A 21,391-nucleotide genomic window follows, 5' to 3' on the forward strand; every position below is an offset into this window, starting at 1 on the left:
GCCTTTCCCTAAAGATCAGGAACACGACAAGGATGCCCACTCTTGCCACTATTATTCAACATAGTACTAGAAGTCCTTGCAACAGCAATCAGACAACAAAAAGGGATAAAAGGTATCCAAATCGGCAAAGAAGAAGTCAAAATGTCTCTCTTCGCAGATGACGTGATACTCTATATGGAAAACCCAAAAGAATCCACTCCCAAAGTATTAGAAGTTATAGAGCAATTCAGTAATGTGGCGGGATACAAAATCAATGCTCAGAAATCAGTTGCATTTCTATACACAAATAATGAGACTGAAGAAAGAGAAATTAGGGAATCCATCCCATTTACAATAGCACCAAAAACTATACGTTACCTTGGAATTAACTTAACCAGAGACGTAAAGGATCTATATTCTAGAAACTATAAATCGCTCTTGAAAGACATTGAAGAAGACACAAAAGGATGGAAAAATATTCCATGCTCATGAATCGGAAGAATTAACATAGTTAAAATGTTCATGCTACCCAGAGCAATCTACACTTTCAATGCTATCCCGATCAAAATACCAATGACATTTTTCAAAGAACTGGAACAAATAGTCCTTAAATTTGTATGGAACCAGAAAAGGCCCTGAATCGCCAAGGAACTGTTGAAAATGAAAAACAAAGCTGGGGGCATCACAATGCCGGATTTCGAGCTGTGCTACAAAGCTGTGATCACAAAGACAGCATGGTACTGGCACAAAAACAGACACATAAACCAATGGAACAGAATCGAGAGCCCAGAAATGGACCCTCGGCTCTTTGGGCAACTAATCTTTGATAAAGCAGGAAAAAACATCCAGTGGAAAAAAGACAGTCTCTTCAATAAATGGTGCTGGGAAAATTGGACAGCTACATGCAAAAGAATGAAACTTGACCACTCTCTCACACCATACACAAAGATAAACTCCAAATGGATGAAAGACCCCGATGTGAGACAGGAATCCATCAAAATCCTAGAGGAGAACATAGGCAGCAACCTCTACGACATTGGCCAAAGCAACCTTTTTCATGACACATCTTCAAAGGCAAGAGAAACAAAAGATAGAATGAACTTGTGGGACTTCATCAAGATAAAAAGCTTCTTCACAGCCAAGGAAACAGTCAAAAAACCTAAGAGGCAGCCCACGGAATGGGAGAATATATTTGCAAATGAGGCTACAGATAAAAGACTGGTATCCAAGATCTACAAAGAACTTCTCAAACTCAATAGGCGAGAAACAAATAAATCAAAAAATGGGCAGAAGATATGAACAGACACTTTTCCAATGAAGACATACAAATGGCTAACAGACACATGAAAAAATGTTCAAAATCATTAGCCATCAGGGAAATTCAAATCAAAACCATACTAAGATACCACCTTACGCCAGTTAGAATGGCAAAAATTGACAAGGCAAGAAACAACAATTGCTGGAGAGGATGTGGAGAAAGGGGATCCCTCCTACATTGTTGGTGGGAATGCAAGTTGGTACAGCCAACTCTGGAAAACAGTGTGGAGGTCCCTTAAAAAGTTAAAAATGGAGCTACCCTATGACCCAGCCATTGCACTACTGGGTATTTACCCCAAAGATACAGACGTAGTGAAGAGAAGGGCCATATGCACCCCAATGTTCATAGCAGCATTGTCCACAATAGCTAAATCGTGGACGGAACCAAGATGCCCTTCAACAGATGACTGGATTAAGAAGTTGTGGCCCATATATACAATGGAATATTACTCAGCTATCAGAAAGAACGAATTCTCAACATTTGCTGCAACATGGACAGCACTGGAGGAGATAATGCTAAGTGAAATAAGTCAAGCAGAGAAAGACAATTATCATATGATTTCTCTCATCTATGGAAAATAAGAACTAGGAAGGTCGGTAAGAGAAGAAAGGGATAAAGGGGGGGGTAATCAGAAGGGGGAATGAAGCATGAGAGACTATGGACTCTGAGAAACAAACTGAGGGCTTCAGAGGGGAGGGGGTGGGGGGATGGGATAGGCTGGTGATGGGTAGTAAGGAGGGCACATATTGCAGGGTGCACTGGGTGTTATACGCAACTAATGAATCATCAAACTTTACATCAGAAACCAGGGATGTACTATATGGTGACTAACATAATATAATAAAAAAACATTAAAATTAAAAAAAAGAAAGTTCATTAGTGGTTGTCTGGGTCTGGGGGTGTTGGGAAGAAATGGGGAGCAACTGTTAACGGGTAAAAATTTTTTTGAGGGATAAAGAAGATGTTTTAAAATTAATGATGGTGATGATTGTACAACAATGACGATATAGTACATATCACTGGGTACTTCGGTTGGGTGAATTGTGTGGCATGTGAATTATATCTTTTAGATTTCTTTTAGAAAATCTGATTTGTTGCTGCTGGTTAATTCTGAAACCATTCCATCTACTCAAAATAGATAATTTTTCTTCTTTGCCTGACTAGTCCACTTTTTAAGATTTATTTTTATTGAGACGTAATTTACATCTGCTGAAATGGACAGGGCTTAGGTGTATATTTCAATCAATTTTGATGAATGCCACACTCTCAGTCAAGACAGGATATTTCACTCCAGAGAGTTCCAGCTTGCCTCTTTTCTGTCAATCCCCTGCCCCTGACCAACACCCAGAAATGGCCACTGATCAGATCTGATTTGTATCTCAAAGATTAATTTAGGTAATCTATAACATCTTGAACTTCATATAAATGGAATTATACAGTATATATTTTTGGTATCTTTTTCTCATTCAACATGTTTTTTGGATCCAGCCATGGTATTACATGTATCATAGTTTGTTCTCTTTTTGGTGAATACTCATAGTGGGACAGTTTTTGTATCCATTCTCCTGTTGATAAACACCTAGATTACTTCCAATTTTTGGCTACTATGAGTAAACATGCTATGAACATTCTTGTGGAATCTTCACGTGCATCATTTCTCTTGTATAAATACTGAAGAGTAGACTTGCTGGGTCAGTTATATGCAGCTTTTCAAGAAACTGTCAAATACTTTTCCAAATGGGATGTACTATTTTCCATTTCTACCAGCAGTCTAGAATTCTCAGGTATTCCATGTCTTCTCCAAAACTTAGCATCGTCAATCTTTTTTGTTTTAGCTGTTCTAGTGACTGTGGGATATTTTCTCCTTGTGGCTTTAATTTGCATTTCCATGATAACTGATAATGTTGGACACTTTTGCATATGCTTATTAAATATTTGCTTAGCATTTTTAGAATATTTTGTCCACTCAAGTCTTTTACCCATTTTTAATTTGGTTGTTTTTCATTGTATCACTAAATTGTAGGAGTTCCTTACTGTGTTCTGGATACCTGTCATTCGTGAGATAATAGCTTGCAAATGTTTTTACTCACTCAGTGCCTTGCCTCTTTATTTCTTGTTTTTGCATGAACAGAAGTTTTAAATTTTGATGAAGTGCGATTTGTCATTGTTTTTCTTTAGTACTAAGTGTATGCTACCTCCTCTTTAAGAAATCATGGCCCACCCCAACGTCCTACAGACATTCTACTCTTTCCTTCTGGAAGTTCTAGGAATTTAAGTTTCGTGACCAATCCTGAACTAATTTTTGTTTATTTTATGAGTAAGGTGTTGGGTTTATTTTTTTCATGTGTTATCAACTTGTTCTAGCACAGGTAAATTGCTTGAATGGAATTATCAGAGATAAGTTCACTGTAATATGTTTGGGCCTTCTATTTTCCCCCATTGATTTATTGATCCTTTTCACCAAGTAATACCAAACTATAACAAATAATAAATCTTAAAGTTAAGAAGAGTAAGTCCTTCAAATTTGTTGTTCTTTTTCAAGATTATGTTGACTACTCCAGCTCCTTTACTTTTCTAAATAAATTTTATTTTATTTTATTTTAAAGATTTTATTTATTTGACAGAGAAAGAGAGCACAAGCAGGGGGAGCGGCAGGCAGAGGGAGAGTGAGAAACAGACTCCCCGCTGAGCAGAGAACCCAATGTGGGGCTCTATCCCAGGACCCTGGGATCATGACCTGAGCCAAAGGCAGATGCTTAACTGACTGAGCCACCCAGGCGCCCCTAAATAAATATTATAATCAGCTTTCAATTGCTACAAAATTGCCTTGCTGGGATATTGATTATATTGATACCAAATCTGAAGATCAGTTTGAGGAGAATTGACATGTAAACAGTATTGATTCTTCTTACCTATGAATATGGTATATCTTTCCATTTGTTTAGATATTCTTTGATTTCACTCAGCAAAGCTCTATAGTTTTTAGAGGTCTTGCACATCTTTTGTTAAGTATATCATTAAGCATTTTATATTTTGACCATAACATCTTTTTTATGCTTCTTGTTTGTATGGCGTATGTTTCCACATCCTGTCTGTGCCTTTATCTTTACAGTGTATTTCTTGTAAACAACATGAAGTTGGCCCCAGCTTTTCCATCCGAGCTGATAATATCTACCTTTTAATTGGAGCCGTTACCCCATTTACATTTAATTAATGTTTGTATCTGAGCCTATCTTGATGTTGATTTCTATTTGTTGTATTTGCTCTTTGTTTCTCTCTTAATGTCTTCATGCCTTTTGATTAAATAGAATAATGTTGGTGTTCTCTTTGATCTTTTCTGTTGGCTTTTTAGTTCTGCCTCTTCATGCTGATTGTAGAGATTACAGGATACATCTTCAACTTATTATAATCAGTCTTCAACACGTTTTCTTCACTTCATGAAGAATTAAAGAATCTTGTCACAGATCCTTCCACCCTTGTGCTCTTGTCTGTTTTGCTTCTACACAGTACGAACTCCCCACTGCAACGTGTGGTGGCCTTTTCCTTTAAACTCTCAATGTGTCTGTGTGTGTGTGTGTGTGTGCGCGCAATTTAAATAGATCTTTTCTATTTACGGACATAATTGCTGGCTCTGGTGTCCCCTGTTCCTTCTTACACAACTAGGTGTCTTTGGTATCCCTTCATTTCTGCATGAAGAACTTCCCTGCAGAGAGGACTTGGATGTCATCTTACGCTTCTATCACTGCATCTCCAGTGTCCAGCATAGAGCTGGACATGAAGTATCAGATTAGGAACTTTGATTTTTTTTTTTGTACTGTTGCTAATTCAGTAATTATGCACAGTGCATCTCCTGTATTGTAGCATCAGACAGGAACAGCAGGAATGGGGTCCTAGGGGGCAGAGAGGCACGGATGGATGACACAGGGCACATCAATAGAGAGGGGACATTAGGAGAACATGTCCTCTTCTTCAAGGAGTGTCTGACTGTATTGGGGAGAGCCGCAGGCACGTGGAGCAGACAATAGTACAGGTAGGGCAGAAGCCTACAAGAGAATGGGGAGCAGGTGGCGGGCTAGGCGGAAGAGGAAGTACAGCTTGGAGGGCTGGGTCGAAGAAATGTTTCTTGGCAGATAGTAACTGAGAAATGATCTTCTTATAAGACAAATCCACCTTTATGAGCACGATAGGAATACCAAGAACAATAATAGTGGTCATGGGGCGAGGGTGGGGACTAGTTAGGAAGAAAATTCTAAAGCCTCCAAACCATTCATTATACTCGCAGAAAGGCTCTGAATATGGTGACCTATTAGGACTACAGTCTCCTACTTCTTGAAACAAGGGGTGTCAGATTAGCCCCTCACTTAGGGTGATTTTGATGATGCAGGCTGCCTGCTACCACTACTGAGCTTTTCTTTCTTTCCCTTTTTTTAGTTAAGTTTTTTATTTTAATCCCAGTATAGTTAACATACAGTGTTATGTTAGTTTTAGGTATACAATATAGTGACACTGCTGAACTTTTCTTTCATCCCTCCCTTCTCTGTTACCCTCACTTCTCCTAAGGTTGTTCAGACGAGGCTAGATAATTCTGGGAGAGTAAAGGGGGAAAATAAGAGATGTTTTCTGGTCACTTCACAAATGAAACAAACCAGCAAAATACAACGGAACAGAACGGACCTAGAAAGCAATTAATTTATGCCAACACGGAGATTCAGTCACAGGGATTCATTACATTTCCAACACTTTCTCTTTTTAAATGTTTTTGATTGATGTCAATATCCCATTATGACTCTCCAAGCTATTGTCCCTACAAGACTGTACAGGGAGGGGACAGGGCTCTTGTCAGTGTCCCTCCCTTTACCAAGAAGTAATCTGAGAGCCAGAGAGATGAACGCATTGGCCTTGAAGTCTCCTATTCAGTGAGTAGCAGAAGTGGCAGTAGGACCCGAGTCTCAAAACTCTCTGTCCTTGAAGTTCCCTCCTTCTCCCGTGACATCACAGGGATCCCACTGCATGGGGCTGAAACAGATGAGCCTTCCAGCCACCTCAGCCCTCCCTGCTTTTTGCAGGCCCTCGTTCGCTCTTCCGTAGGAAAGGGCTCTGGTGCAGGATGACTAATGTTCCTGTGCGAATAAATATGTCAGCCCAGTCACACTTATATTTTCCAACGGACCTTTGCAATTTTATGTGGTTGCTGCAAGCGGCTAGTATTCGGCTGTAAATCATTGCCAACTTCATAGCCCCACATGTTAATCATCGATAATTAGTTATGTTTCTTAGTCTATCCTGAAGGGGAGAGGGGTGGAGAGGTAAGGAAGTGGTGGGACAGAAGAGCTTGGGATTTAATTTACAGCTGTGGCAAACCCCTTTGCTGCCCCTCTCTTCAGTGTTTATACAACAGCGGCTGGGGTGCAGAGAGAGCAGTGTACCGAAATGCCAGGGCCGCCTTTAAAGCCAAAGACATCTCCAAATAAATGGTGTCTTCTGCTCACATTATCTTCCGTTAATTTGTTTGATTCTCTGTCAGATTTTCCATACAGTTCTGAATAGGTTGTGAGGAGAAGGTATGTGTGTTCCCAGCGCTTGTGAAGACAGAGTGTGTCCTTGGCTGATTTACAAAGATAAGAACCCTTGGATTTGACAGCCCTACTCTGGTTTGAGCCCCGCTGCCTTGCCCTGGGGTATGTTCACCAAAGATGTTCCTTCCTGACAAACAAAGCCCTCAGCCACCTTCCTCTCCATCCCCCGGGTGGAATGCGAGGCATTCTGCTTTCAGTAAACATCACAGGCCTCCACAGCAAAGCCTCCACCTGACCCCAGTGACTCCAGAATCCTGACAGTTAATATCCACAGTCACCAGCAAATTGAGCCAAAGGAGGGTAAATAGATCCCCCTGAAAACAAAATGAATACCGCCTCACTATCTTCATTGATAAGAGGGTTATTTTCCGTTAAAAATTCTAAGCACTTGGAATTCAGTGAGTTCTTGACGATGTATTCAAGGTCACAGTGCACATGATACATTTTCATACTTTGCACAATAGCAAGTCCAGAACAGGGGTTTAAATCATCGCCTGGGGAATGGCCTGGATCGGCTTGTTCCGGGGCTCCTCGGAGGATTGGTTTCTGAAATTGCCTGTGTAAATCACAGGGTGGGGTTTTTTTTTTTTTTCTTTTTTTTAACAGCTTCATTGTTAGACGAGAGCAGCCCAGCTTGATGTAACCATTCTTCTCAATGGAGATGAAATCATTAACAACGATTAGAATTTTAGAAGGTGATTCTTAGAAGAAATATCACCAAGGGATTCACTCGCCACAGCTGAAAATAAGGACGTGTGTCCATCAGTAATATTACTGGTGGGCATATGTATGTGTGTGCACCTTTGACTTAGGGTGAATCTTTGTGTTAAAAGTAGAAAAACAAAACCCATAATTCTGAGTTCTTATTCACTCAGCAGGTGCTTTAAAAGGTTGCTGATAGGTTAAATATCAGCGTACCTTTTCAATCACTGATTTTTCAAGATGTTTCTCTTTGACATCTGGAGACACAATGTATTTTTAAAACATGGCTACCAACTGAATCTGAATACAGAGAAAACCAGAAGTCAAGACCCCAAAGCCTCTCAAAGGGATATTCCAGAAAGCAAATGATAACAGCCTCAGGATTGGGATAGACAACATAGGTGTAGTTTTTCACTCAACAAATATCCTACTAGTGTGTTAACCATACTGAGGAGACATTGAGGTTGTTGATGAATGATGGATGATTTAAAAACACAAGTGTTAATGAAAGGGTGAGTAGCCAATTTGATTGTAGATAAATATACATATATATAAACAATAACAGTGAGAGAGGTTAACAGTATAGAACCCATTTGGAAGAAGAGACAGAGAAGAGGATCCAGAAGTAATAGGATCTTCACTTCTTTCACTGCTTCCCAACACCCATATCCTCTACCACCTGGTCAATGTCCTCATATGTCCATTGAAGTCCTAACATATTTATTGAGTGTCTCCAGTGGGTAGGACATACGGAAGCATGGAGAATAAGGATATAAACTCTGTATCCAAAAATCTCCCAATTCGAAGACAAGCAGAAAAATCATCATAAGACATAGTGTGAGCAGTAAATCATTCATTCAGGTATTTTATTCAGCAGATCTTTCTTGAGCATATACTATGTGCCAGCCATCACGCAAGGCCCTGGAGATTTAAGGTCACATGAAACAAATAAAGCCAGAGACCTGCGCCTAATGGGTCAAATTCTCATTAATTAGTCTTGGCTGTCTGATCACATGGCTGGGGGATCAAAGTAGAATGAATCATGAACCTCCAGAGGGATATGAGCCAATGCCAAATCAGGATTACAGAGCCCTTTCTCTATTTGAAAAACAGCGACAACAACAAAAGCAACAAAACAGACAGATTGGAGCTTCTCCCAATCAGCACTCTCTACCTTGGCAGTTGACCCCACTTGTGACTTGAGTCCCCAGAAGGCAGGGAACATGCTGCCGGCACCAAGGGCCTAGTCGTTAGCTGGATGAAGTGACTTCAGTTCCATGACAGGGGAAGAAGAAAAAAAATAGGGCATCCAATAAGACTAACAAATTATGGAAGAAAATGAGCCAACACATTTCTAAGTCAGGATGAAGAGGGAATGATGGATTGGATTTCTTCAGTCCCACCCCACCCCTGTTAAATGGGGCCATATGAAAAATGTTTTTAATAAGACACCAGGACATCTGCCAAAAGAAACATTTTCCCAGAGAGGAAGGCTGGGACTGGGGGGTCCTGTTTCACAGATCACTGTAGTGCTGCGAGAGGGTTTCTGTGGGACGGAAAGGCTTCCCCACAGCCCCAATTCTGCCACCCCTGAGACAGAAGGGACACCACCCCATGTCACTCATCCAGCTCTTTGTGGTCACATCAGTGTCGGGGATGAGTCGTATCAGAAAGTGTCATCTCACCTGGAATAGAGAGCGAAGCTTGTCCGTCTGCGGCCACTATCACTTTTTGGCCGCTCTATTGGAGATGGTCTTCTTTTGAAGCACTTAAGAAAGGGCTTCCATTTTTAAAAACTGACTGAAAGTTTTCTCCTTTTGTGTTAATCACTAGAAGAATGGGTTTTTGTGTTTGTCTAGCCCTCTTCTTCCAGCCACTTCTCTTTAATTCTGTCTTGTCTAAAACTTACCAAGTGGCGACTCGCTCAGATGGAGCCGTTGTGACAGCCGAGATCAGAAGGCTCCCTTTCCTGGTCTCCAAGTGTCTTCTTCTTTACATACTACTTTATAATTACACTCAAAGAGGCTTACCCCCAGGAATCTTGGTCACGCCTATGTTTCTCTTCCTTCTCTTCAAATATCTCTCTCTCTAGGAAATGGCCCTTTTTAACTTGCCATTTTTCAGTGCATTCATCAAAGGGGGAAAGGATTTGAGGGAATGAGCTTTTTCTTTTTCTTTGTTTTCTAGGACCTTCGTGTTGCATTTTTGTCATATGTTCTGTTTCCGGACTTTCTTCTTACTCAGAAATTTCCCTGGAATCCTGTTCACTGAAATGCTCTTCTCAGTTACAGGCTTCCTAACTCATGAGGTTTTAAAGGTTTCTGATTAAGACACCCATATCACTTTGAGAAAAGTTTGGGAAACAGGAAAGGATAGGCTATAAAGTGATTCATATCATGTGCATTAACACTGTACCTGAGAATTTTCCAGAAACAGTGGGAGGGTAGAAAAGGATAAAGGAGTAATCTAGCCTCCCAGCTAGGTTCCGTACCGTAACCTGGTGGGTCTCCGTCATGTTCTTCACGATACACTCACGAGTGTTATACCTGACAAAACTCTATCCTATCTTTTCATGAGTGGGGTCTGCTGAGAGAATTCACTGCCTTAGGACTTGGATATTTGAAAATGAGTTTTTAGGAGGTGCCATCTAGCCCCCTTCTCCATTAGCAGTGCCTTTGTTTGGGATGGAGATAATTTTCCTTATTAGCCCAGGCAAGTAACCTATTTTATAGGTATTAAGAGACAAAACCCAGTCTTTACCACCATTTGACTTCCACCCACCAAGTTTCACAAAATACTCATGGGGACAAGAATATTTATTGGCTACAGGAATGCAGTGTAAAGTGGGAATTCTGAGCTAAAGGGATGCTTCCATGGCTGTTAGAATATGTTCTTCGTAAACCTGAATGTGTCACTTATTTTTGTGGGTAGTGTTTAGAGTCAAGATCAAAGTTGAATAGTGCAAGTGTCTTTAAAATGAACCTCCCGTATTGCATGGAGCACCGGGTGTTACACGCAAACAAGGAATCATGGAACTTTACATCAAAAACTAAGGATGTACTGTATGGTGACTAACAACATAATAAATAAATAAATAAATAAATAAATAAATAAATAAATAAATAAAAGGAACCTCCTGTTCGGGGTGCCTGACTGGCTCTGTCAGTAGAGCATGTAAGCCTTGATCTTGGGGTCATCAGTTCAAGCCCCCATATTGGATGTAGAGCTTACTAAAAATAAATAAAGAAACAAACAAATAAATAAAATGAACCCCCTGCACTTCTCGAGTTCACGTTCTATGATGAATCTCAATGCTTTCTCCGACCGTTGTGTTCCAGAAAGATACATCCCTGTCACGACTCTGAAGGATTATCTAAGATTTTAAGCTTATTTGTTTCTATGGTAATATAAGAGGGACTTTTCCCCACCTATACTCTGATTCACAGATTTTTAGTCATAACAGAACTATTCAGTAGCTTTTCCTATTAAATGTGGCCCCCAAAGACAATATTTATCCTCCTATCACCCAGTTAAGCACTTGGCACATAATAGATGTGCAAAAATATGTTCTACCCAAATGGATAAAGTACCCACAGTGGTTCCAGTGTGCTTGGTGGAACGTGTGCAGAGACGGATGACTGTCTGGAACTGAGTCACGGGCAGAAGTTGTGTTCGTTTCCTTTCCTAGCAGCTTATTACGTTAAAGAGTAAAGACTGAACCTGCGGGAATTAAACAGGACTGTCTAGCAGGTAGCACTGAATGCTGATTTTCTTCCCAAGCCGTTTGTAAACACCAGCCCTCTGTGTCTTTTGGTTTCCCTTCTGCTCAGATGCCCAGCCCACGGAAGGAGAGAGGGAAATATGGAACCAGATCAGCGCCGTCCTCCAGGATTCTGAGAGCATCCTCGCAGACCTGCAGGCTTACAAGGGCGCGGGGCCAGAGATCCGAGATGTATGCCAATGATAACACTGGGCTGACAACACCCTCGGACAAGAAGGGAAACCCACACACACACACACACACCTAGCAAGATTAAGTAATAGCCCTAGTATTTCCTAGCGTACTAGGAAGAACAAGGAGGGTAATGTGGTTTTCACAAAGTATGAATGGCCCCTTTTATTTTAGTACATTAACGTGCACACACGGCGCTGTAGACCGTGTAAAATATTAGCCATTCTCTTCTCAGTCATACATTTGGTAGCACAGGATTGACGTTTAAACAATGATTTGTCAGCATATTACTTCATGTAAGGGAAACATACATGTAAAGTCTCTGGACAACAGTTGAAATATAAGTCACAAGAAAATAAAAAAAAAAGAACTATAAGTCATGAGGTCTGGGTTTGCACGAATTTCTCCGCATTTTGTCATAATTTTGGCAGGTCCCACAGTACCACAAATACTAGCTGTAAACTAGGTCGTTTTAAGTAGCCTGCAGGTCTGTCATCTTGAAATGACTTTGAGCTTAAAAAAAAGAAATTCCTGAAAACACAACAACAACCAAAACAAAAAAGAAGATTGTCAGAGTGGCTTTTAAGATTCATAATGCCTTAAAGGCAAGAAACCGCACACTCCTTTTATCTGAAATAGTTTTGCGGCAGTATCACCGCATACCGCATGCGCGCACATGCGCGCACCTACACGCGCTTACACGCACACACTACTGTCGTTGTCGCCATCTTTCTGGAAGAAAAACCCACTAACTTACTCTGTAAGCCGCTGAAACCTAGACAAAACATCATTTCTAAGAACGTGACAGCCTCTTAACAGGTGGTCTTTCTACTTAGACGTCGCCATTAATTTAGATAATTCAGGTAACATCACAGAAGGGAAGGCACACAGTACATCTTACAGAGAAAGGAAGAGGTCTGCGGGATCTGCATTTCCTAACGAGCACTGGCTCTACTTCAGTAGAATCAAAATGTGATGGAGGAAAGCTGAATGGCTTCCAATTAGATTTGCAGTTTTTTTGCATTTAAAATAAGAGAAACAAGCAAGATGACACGGGATCTAATTGTAGGGTCATTTGCATTAAGTTCAAGGACTAAAATCTCCATTCTAATTGAGCATCATGGAGGACAGTCCGGTGAACTGATGTCAGTTTACGAGCACATTAGCAAAGTACATCAGGCGTTATGTTTTCTTAAATTAAAATCCTTCCTCAATCTTAAGGCATTTTGATGTGGAGCTTATTGTTTCTTTTTAAACAGACGATTCTATCATGTTTTTGTAGGCGATTCAGAATCCCAACGACATTCAGCTTCAAGAAAAGGCTTGGAATGCAGTGTGTCCTCTGGTCGTGAGGCTAAAGAGATTTTATGAATTTTCCATAAGGCTAGGTGAGTCTGTGTTCCTAGTTTCATCCCGCATGTGAGGCTGTGTTACGGAGTTTGAGGAAGGAGTGGGAAGAGCCAGCTCAGTGGGCTGGGGAATAGCCCACATCCATCCACAATGTCTTAGGAAAGGCCATTTATGGACAGAAACACCTGTCATTTTCATTTCCTTAAATTCATCTGAGAGTTCCTTTCCTACAGTTACCTGCACGTTGAGCGTGTCTCTACTGGCGGGTGTCCCTCTGGACTTGTTCTCAGCTAAGTCTCACTTGTAACAGTTTTGTTGTGGGCTGATCACATTTCTAAATGACAGAGAAGTTGAAACAAACAGAGAGGTTGAAACAAACCTGCTAACCCCAAAAGAACTTGATTTGCTGGAGTCATGTGACTAAATAGAGTAAAACACCGGGGGAAAAACAAACAACGTTCTACCCTTGAACTTTAAATACAACCTGTATGGGTACAGGATGGCTTTGCAGAAGCAAGAGTAAAGTCAAGTCTCATTAACAATAGGCCCGATGTGACTACCTGTGTGGTCTAACCACTCCCCCAAGAGTAAAGCTGTCTGAGGTTTCATTAGTTAATACAGCTAGAATGAGGACAGGGATAGTCGTGTTCACTTTTGCTGTACACAAATGTCACATTTTAAGAGTTAAACAGAAATTGAAATACTTTGGGGGAATCATAGTCATAGTGTTAAGAGAACTTGAAGCTAAGACCCAAAGGGAATGGTCGAATGAACTAAAACAGTCTTTCAAGAAAAGAGAGCTTCTGTTGACTCTTCAGTTAGTTTCTTCTCTGTTTCCTCCTCCTCTGTTTCTTCAAAGTGTGTATCTAGACCCAATGAACTGAAATCCTTGTGAACCAGAATTTTTTAAAAGGTTTTATTTATTTATTTGACAGAGACAGAGAGAGAGCACAAGAAGGGGGAGCAGCAGGCAGAGGGAGAGGGAGAAGCAGGCTTCCTGCTGAGCAAGGAGCCCGATGCAGGGCTCGATCCCAGGACCCTGGGATCATGACCTGAGCTGAAGGCAGACACTTAATCAACTGAGCCACCCAGGTACCCCCTTAATGAGCCAGATTTTTATTAGAAGGACAAAGATCCACCTGTCAGAGCTGGCCATGGTAGAACGGGCTACCTCAGAAGCCAGTGCATCCCCATAAATGGAAAAGGCAAGAGATGTCCTTGGAAAGATGCTAGAAAAGACAATTAAGGAGTGTAGATCAGGTACCAGCAAACTTGTCTGTAAAGAGCAGATAATAAATATTTTAGGCTTACGGGCCACCCTGTCTTTGTTGCAGCTACTCAGCTCTGCCATTGTAGCACATTGTAGCCAGAGTTGATACGTGAAGGAATGGAAATAAAGTGGGGCTATGTGTTAATAAAACTTTATTTGCAAAAATAGATCGTGGGCCAGGTGTGGCCTGTGCGCCATCGTTTGCCAAGCCCTGCTATAGAGGATTGGTTAAATGAGTCGGTATTATTAGAAATATGTTGAAGGGAAAACTGGAGGGAATGTTTAGAGATAGACAAGAGGGAGTCAGGAGACTGTTTCAAGGACAGTAGTGGGGGTCGATATGGCAGTGGGTTGGCAGGAAAGTACTGCACAGTCTCATGCACAGGATCCCAAACCATGTGTCTGTGGTTTCCAAACAGTGGTAGGAGTCGGCACTGCAGAATGCTGAGGGTTGAGCTGAGCTTTGAGGGACAGAGATGAGACTGTGTGGCCCTGGGGGTCTTCCGCAGGTTGGGGGCAGCCTGCTCGGGCCTGACAGGCTCCTTCTCCTTTCTGCACATGTCACACTGTCAACAGGGCTTAAGAACTGTGCCTCTTGAAGGATCTCCGTGGGCCACCTCAGATACATATTTATCACTTTGATTTTCAGAGAAAGCTCTTCAGAGTTTATTAGAGTCCCTGACCTGTCCACCCTACACGCCAACCCAGCACCTGGAACGGGAGCAGGCCCTGGCGAAGGAGTTTGCGGAAATTCTTCATTTTACCCTCCGATTCGATGAGCTGAAGGTTAGACCATACAGGCTAAGACAGTGTAACAGACTTGTCCTGAGGACCTCCTCTGTGCCGGCACCCTGCTAATGCCGTGGGGCGGGGAATAGACGAGTAAGATGCAGCTCCTTCCCTGCAGGGACCTAGAATGTACTGAGAATTTGCATTCCTTGTAGCAAACGTGATGTAAGATGGCAGTTTGTGCGTGGAAATTCAAAATCTGCCAAATGTGAGAAGAGGAAACCTTTTCACGGTATCTGTCCTGATTGAGAGCAAGTATTCTTTCCCTGAAATCTAGCTGATAGGAAAAGCAGGGCCTATATTAAAACAATGAGGCTCCAAGTGTTTATTTTTAACCAGGAGTTGCTTTGTTTGTTGTATAACGAAGAGATGTCCTGGTATATTTACCGAGCCTAGTGCCTGGGCTCCTAATGCATATCCTCCCTGTGATGCGGAGAGATGACCTTCCTTCCTGTCTCTGGATTTCAGATGAGGAACCCAGCTATCCAGAACGACTTCAGCTACTACAGAAGGACGATAAGTCGCAACCGCATCAACAACATGCATGTGAGCCCCTGGGTCTCCTGGTCTGTACACCCTTTCTCCACGCCGTCCCTTGCCACATCAGGCAGGGCCCAGGGAAAAGACCGCCCTCATCTGTAATTCCATTTCCAGCAGACACGGTTTGGGGATTTGTGACCCTGTCTTTATCAATTGCGTCTTCTCTTCTTCTTTTTATCAGCTAGACATTGAGAATGAAGTCAATAATGAGATGGCCAATCGAATGTCCCTCTTCTATGCAGAAGCCACGCCTATGCTGAAAACCCTTAGCAATGCCACCATGCACTTTGTCTCCGAAGTAAGTGAGGCCAAGCACTGAGAGGCTTTTTTCTTGATCGCACAGAAAAGCTGCGAGCAGGGCTAACATAATTTTGTGTCTCCATTTAGAACAAAACCCTGCCAATAGAGAACACGACAGACTGCCTCAGTACGATGACAAGTGTTTGTAAAGTCATGCTGGAAACGCCGTAAGTGAGATCAGAGGTGGATTCGTGGCCTAGAAGTCACCTGGGAGAGCTCGTTAATATGATGTTGATGATGCTGATGATGATGGTGATGTTGATGATGATGGTGATGGTGATGATGATGGTGATGATGGTGATGACATTGATGATGATGATGATGGTGATGATGATGGTGATGATGATGGTGATGATGATGGTGGTGATGACATTGATGATGATGATGTTGATGTTGATGGTGATGATGATGATGGTGATGATGATGATGATGTTGATGATGATGATGGTGATGATGATGATGATGGTGATGATGATGATGTTGATGACATTGATGATGATGATGATGTTGATGATGATGGTGATGATGATGGTGATGATGATGGTGGTGATGACATTGATGATGATGATGTTGATGGTGATGATGATGATGGTGATGATGATGATGATGATGGTGATGATGATGATGATGATGATGGTGATGATGATGATGATGATGTTGATGACGTTGATGATGATGATGGTGATGTTGATGATATCAACGATGATGGTGGTGGTGGTGGTAACATTTGGGTCAGCACATTAACATTTCCAGGTGTATTATCTGAATTAATTTCATAAAGAACTCTGGGTGATAAATGTAATCAGCCCCCTTATACAGTTGAAGAAACTAAGGTCCAAACTGGTTAACTGATTTCCCAAAGGTCGTGTAGCTTGTTAGATGGCAGAATCAGGACTCAAACCAAAGATGTTCTATAAGATGAGGAAGGGCCAAATGGAGGGCTGGCTTCAATGACTGGGTGTTATTACTATTATTATAAGTATATTGGAGAAGGGATTTGGCAGAAGATTTAGAACCAAGAGCAGAAGGGGTAAGACTGTTGCAAGAATGATAATAGAGACTTCTGTCCCTCTTTCCTTCTCTTTTCTTCCCTCCCTTCCCTTCCAACTCTACCTCTCTCTCTCTGTCTCCCTCTCTCAGCAGTTTCTTTGTGCTTAAACTAGTTGCTGGATTTTAGAAGTGGCAGAGGTTGTTAATGGCGAGGCAGAGAGGAAGTCCACACCCACAAGCCAGGGTTCCAGTTATCTCTTTAGCTACTTCTGTGCCTGTAGACAGGTGGTATGGCCCGCCTGGGCCTTGGTTTCCTTCTCTGATGAAGTTCCCTTAATGTCATCTATGCGGCAGAGAGCTTGGGAGGGCCAGAGACCTCAGAAGTGCCATGTGAAATGTGATGCTCTGTTCAAATGTAAGATGGTGTTAATTTTAAATATTTCACTTATACCAAAGTTAAGATTTATTCCAAGACAGAAATAGTAATCATCTTCATTGTGGGCCCAATTCATAATGAAATAGATGTTAAGAAAGCCTCTAGAATTATCTTGAATTATCAGGGACCCTGTCAAGGTAAGTGAACAAAATTCAAACTCCACAAATACTCCCAGCCCCAGTGAATGGTACATAATTTCTTTTACGTATCTTTGCCAATCCAATTCCGTCTGCAGCCTGTGTCTTAACAAAGGAAGTTACTCTGACTGGAGACACGATAGCCGCTCTGTAGAAATGAGCCTGATTCTTTTTCTCCGTAATGAAGCCATTATTCTCTATAATCTTGGACAGCCAGAGGGACCTGCTATAAAATATTCAAGATTGATGGGTGGGGGGAGTGAGGTACGTGATGAGCCGGCCCGCTGAAGGGCAGAAGAGAAGAGAATTTACTGCCCTCTAATTTACCTTATTTTCACACTGAATTGCTGGTTGGATAGATTCAAGGAGAATTATCATCATGGGCTTCTTTAAGAGCATATTAACCTGGTTGTTGCAGGTCCGGGATTGTTCTCGAGAGATGATTGGAGGAGTCTAAAGTAGCCAGAAATGAACGTGCCCCAGCACGGAAGTCACGCGGCTGCCGTTTCTTCTCTCTTCCAGGGAGTACAGGAGTAGGTTCACAAGCGAAGAAACGCTGATGTTCTGCATGAGGGTGATGGTGGGGGTCATCATCCTCTACGACCACGTTCACCCCGTGGGAGCTTTCTGCAAGACATCCAAGATCGATGTAAGAGTGATGAACTCTGCTTTCGATTAAGAGCGCTCGTGAACGGTGCCAGACAGACCTTGCTTTTCTCTCTCTCTCTCTCTCTCTCTCCTCCATCTACCGCTTGGAGGTGGGGATCTCTCCAAGATGCAAGCCCCCTCATGGCAGCTATCCCCACATCAAGGAGTCCAACCTTTTTCATGTGCTTACAGCAAAACAGCCAATCAAAAATCATAGCAGGAGCTCAGACACATTAATCATCTCAGCCTGCAGAGAAGCTGAGCAGATGTGAATAGTTACTTAGTTGCAAACTGCCCCTTCAGGGTACCCAATGTGCCATATGAATATATAGATATTAATATTTTATATGTGTCTTAAAGTAAGCGGCATTGGGAGGTACTGGATTACAAGACACCGTGGTCATATTTCAAACATCCCAACTTCCTCTCCTACCACCCCCCCACCGGTGGCTCTACCCTCCCTTCTTTCTGATGGGTGGATTCCTTTAAGCCACTCCACAAATGTCACCTCATTCAGGAACACCTCTCCCGTACCCTGCATGGTCAGGACCTCCCTTCTCCTTTGGCCCCCAGAGCACTTACCATTTTGGATTTTCGGATTCCCTAATAGACTCCAAGTTTGTTTGTAAGGGCAGAGACCACGATCTGTATACCCAACATCTGCTCTATTGCCTAACACCTACCTGACGTGGAGCGTGACGCTCCATAGCTACCCCATAGCGTTTTTGTGGAACGAATGCAAATAACTGGAAAACACATGGTTTTGGTGTACAAGCGACTTGTGTTGATTGTAGCATAAAACACATCTCCTCTTAACCCTCACCTGCAGCATCGCTCCAGTAGTGTATCCCACACGTTAATATAAAGCCTTTTAAGGGTAGAATAGGCCCCTTTGGGATTAACTCATTCTGACTGCGCTCGGTTTGGGGGCACACTCGGTTCTCGCTTATCTGCACGGAGCAGCGTCTCTGATCCTTTAGCACCGTGCAGACGGAAAGTCTTCATGCCCAGAGGGACCATGAGCCTAGCGAACGTAAGGAAATTTACCAATTAAAATGGAACTTAGATTACTTATTTTGAAGGTCTGGCTTCCTAGCACAGCTAGTCATGGTTCTTCATGCAGTCTTTATTTTTTTTTTTTATTTTTGAATAGTATTTTGTTATTTTCCGCTTTCCAAGAAAAAAGTATTAAATATAAAAGAATTAGGAAAACATAAGGAATCAAAATACAGAAAATTATATGTATCTTTCTGTAGCAACTTCACCATAGGCGACGACCATCGTCAATATGGCAGCATATCTACCTCCCTTCATACGGATGTTTGTGTATATGCGTGTGTGTGCGTGTGCGTGTGCGTGTGCGTGCGTGTGTGTGCGTGTACTTCACAGACCATTATTAATTCTAAAATAGCAATTATCTTTTATTTGCATCACCGTATATTATGGAATTTTTTTCATACCAATGAACATTTTTACTATATTCTTTGTGAGGCTTTAACATTTTTATACTATGGATCAAATATAAATAATTCTATTCATAACCCGATGAACATCATTTGAATGTGGATTGAGTTTATTACTTGGTACCCATAGGATATTTCTCATTGACCAGAGCGACTTGTTAACTTGTCACAGAGTCAACAATTAAAAATACACTGGGTCATTTACTGAGTCTTTCTGTTGAGGTCGTAATCATTACATAATGTTAAATCTAACCACCCATAGTCTTTATGAAATCTATTTGTTCCTCGGTCTCACTAGGAAAAGCTGGTTCATCCTGAGGTGTGCATGTTGCTGTAAGAAAGTTTCAGGCTTAGCAAATATAGTACGTATTCAAGATGGGCTCCTTCAGACACCAGTCTGCTTCTAAGCCAGCGGTTACAGGCAGCCGGTTTATACAACCTTCGAGTATCAACTGTGAAAAAACAAATATTTGTGAAGCCCTGAGATGCGTGTCATTCATTATATGCACTTACAAAGAACACCCCCTGGAAACCCAGATGAGGGAGAAGCTTATTCTACTTTGAGAAGAGACAGAGGGTGATGTTGGAAGTGGATCTTGGAGAAGGGCTAGAATTTTCCCAGGTAGACAGAGTGGAGGAGGAGGGCTCCTGGAGCAGTGAATCATCAGAGCCAAGTCACTGAGGCCCAGAAGGGCTGGGTCATTGAGAGAAGAGGTGCTATTCTTGGGTGCCAGAAAGCCAGGCTCTTTGTGTTCCTGAGAGAATACGGGCACTTATCAGAGAACCCTGGGGGTGTCTCTTACCACTAGACCATGGGCTCCATTGGGAAAAGGACCAAATCTCTACATCTCTGGGCTAAAGCCCATTGTTGGAAGTGAGTAGGCTCAGGATGGGACACACCTGGCATGTTTGTAGCTTCTGCCCGACCTGCACCCATGACAGACATCTCTGATGGACCATGACATTCTTTCTTGATGAGCCTTTATGTGACCCGCAAATGACTCTCAACCTTGTGCTTCTGGCTACCTCCATCAGTCTACCAGGGTCTTATCAGGCCATAAGATAAAACGTCCTACATACCAGAAGTATACCCACAGAAAATGTTTGAAAGAGACCATTATAAAAGAGGCCCTTGGTCTACCCAAATTCAATACAGAGGATGAACATCTGAGTTTAAAATGAGCAATTGTATTTTTTTTGTGTGGGAAGATACTTCCTTTGTCAAAAAAAAAAAAAATCTAGGATATGCATAATATAATGTGATCTATGTAAACTTAGTTTCCATACACTTCCCAAATTATGAATAAATTATATTCCAAGGGCACAAAAAACCAAGAAACTTGCCCAGGTTCAGGCAGGTACTAAATAAGCAAGGATGGAGGAAACTCAAGCCATCTGCCCCCATGTGGTTCAAGAATACGTGGTTCGTATTCTCAACCTCTGTCCTTCACCAGTCCCCTCCTAGTGAGGGAGCCAAAATTACCCAGGCACTAAAATCTCCAAGAGCCTCTGATAAGTGCCAGCATGCTGTTGGGAGCACAAAGAGGTGGTGGTTACTTCTACCTGATGAGGGTAATGAGATGCCCAGAGGCTTCCTGGTTTTGGTGATGTTTAGCTGTGTCCTAAAAAAAAAAAAAGAAAGAAAGAAAGAAAGAAAAAAGTGTTAAGGGTTTGCCAAACAGCTAAAGGAGGAATAGCATCCTGGAAAGAGGAGTGGCAGAAAATCACTGGGTTTGTAATTCACGCAGTCTGTGTCCACTGAGCAGCTATGGGGGTGGGGGTGGGGGGAGCCCTGTGCTTGGCTCTTGAGCTCAAGATTAGATCACAGTCTCAAGTCTTTGTCCACAAATGGCAGACACATGAACTGTGCAATGGCAGGAGAGTATGAAAAGCGATACACAACTTCTAGAAGCTCCCCAAGGAGCAGCTCACTAACGTGAG

The 21,391-nt window shown here is 42.1% G+C and overlaps 1 protein-coding gene across 7 annotated transcripts in view; it reads left to right on the forward strand.

Annotated features, from left to right (window-relative positions):
- The window catches only part of CYRIA (CYFIP related Rac1 interactor A), a 107,568-nt gene that overhangs the window by 80,615 nt on the left and 5,562 nt on the right, over positions 1–21,391 (forward strand). For all 7 annotated transcript variants that reach the window (XM_026519175.4, XM_048222661.2, XM_048222662.2 and 4 more), the window contains 7 exons: positions 11,406–11,527; positions 12,810–12,915; positions 14,797–14,933; positions 15,405–15,482; positions 15,658–15,774; positions 15,864–15,943; positions 17,862–17,988. In XM_026519175.4, coding sequence (XP_026374960.1) covers positions 11,406–11,527; positions 12,810–12,915; positions 14,797–14,933; positions 15,405–15,482; positions 15,658–15,774; positions 15,864–15,943; positions 17,862–17,988 — 767 coding nt within the window. The remainder of the gene's footprint in view (positions 1–11,405; positions 11,528–12,809; positions 12,916–14,796; positions 14,934–15,404; positions 15,483–15,657; positions 15,775–15,863; positions 15,944–17,861; positions 17,989–21,391) is intronic.

This window comes from Ursus arctos, unplaced genomic scaffold (assembly GCF_023065955.2).
Source record: "Ursus arctos isolate Adak ecotype North America unplaced genomic scaffold, UrsArc2.0 scaffold_8, whole genome shotgun sequence".
NCBI classification, from domain to species: Eukaryota; Metazoa; Chordata; class Mammalia; order Carnivora; family Ursidae; genus Ursus; species Ursus arctos.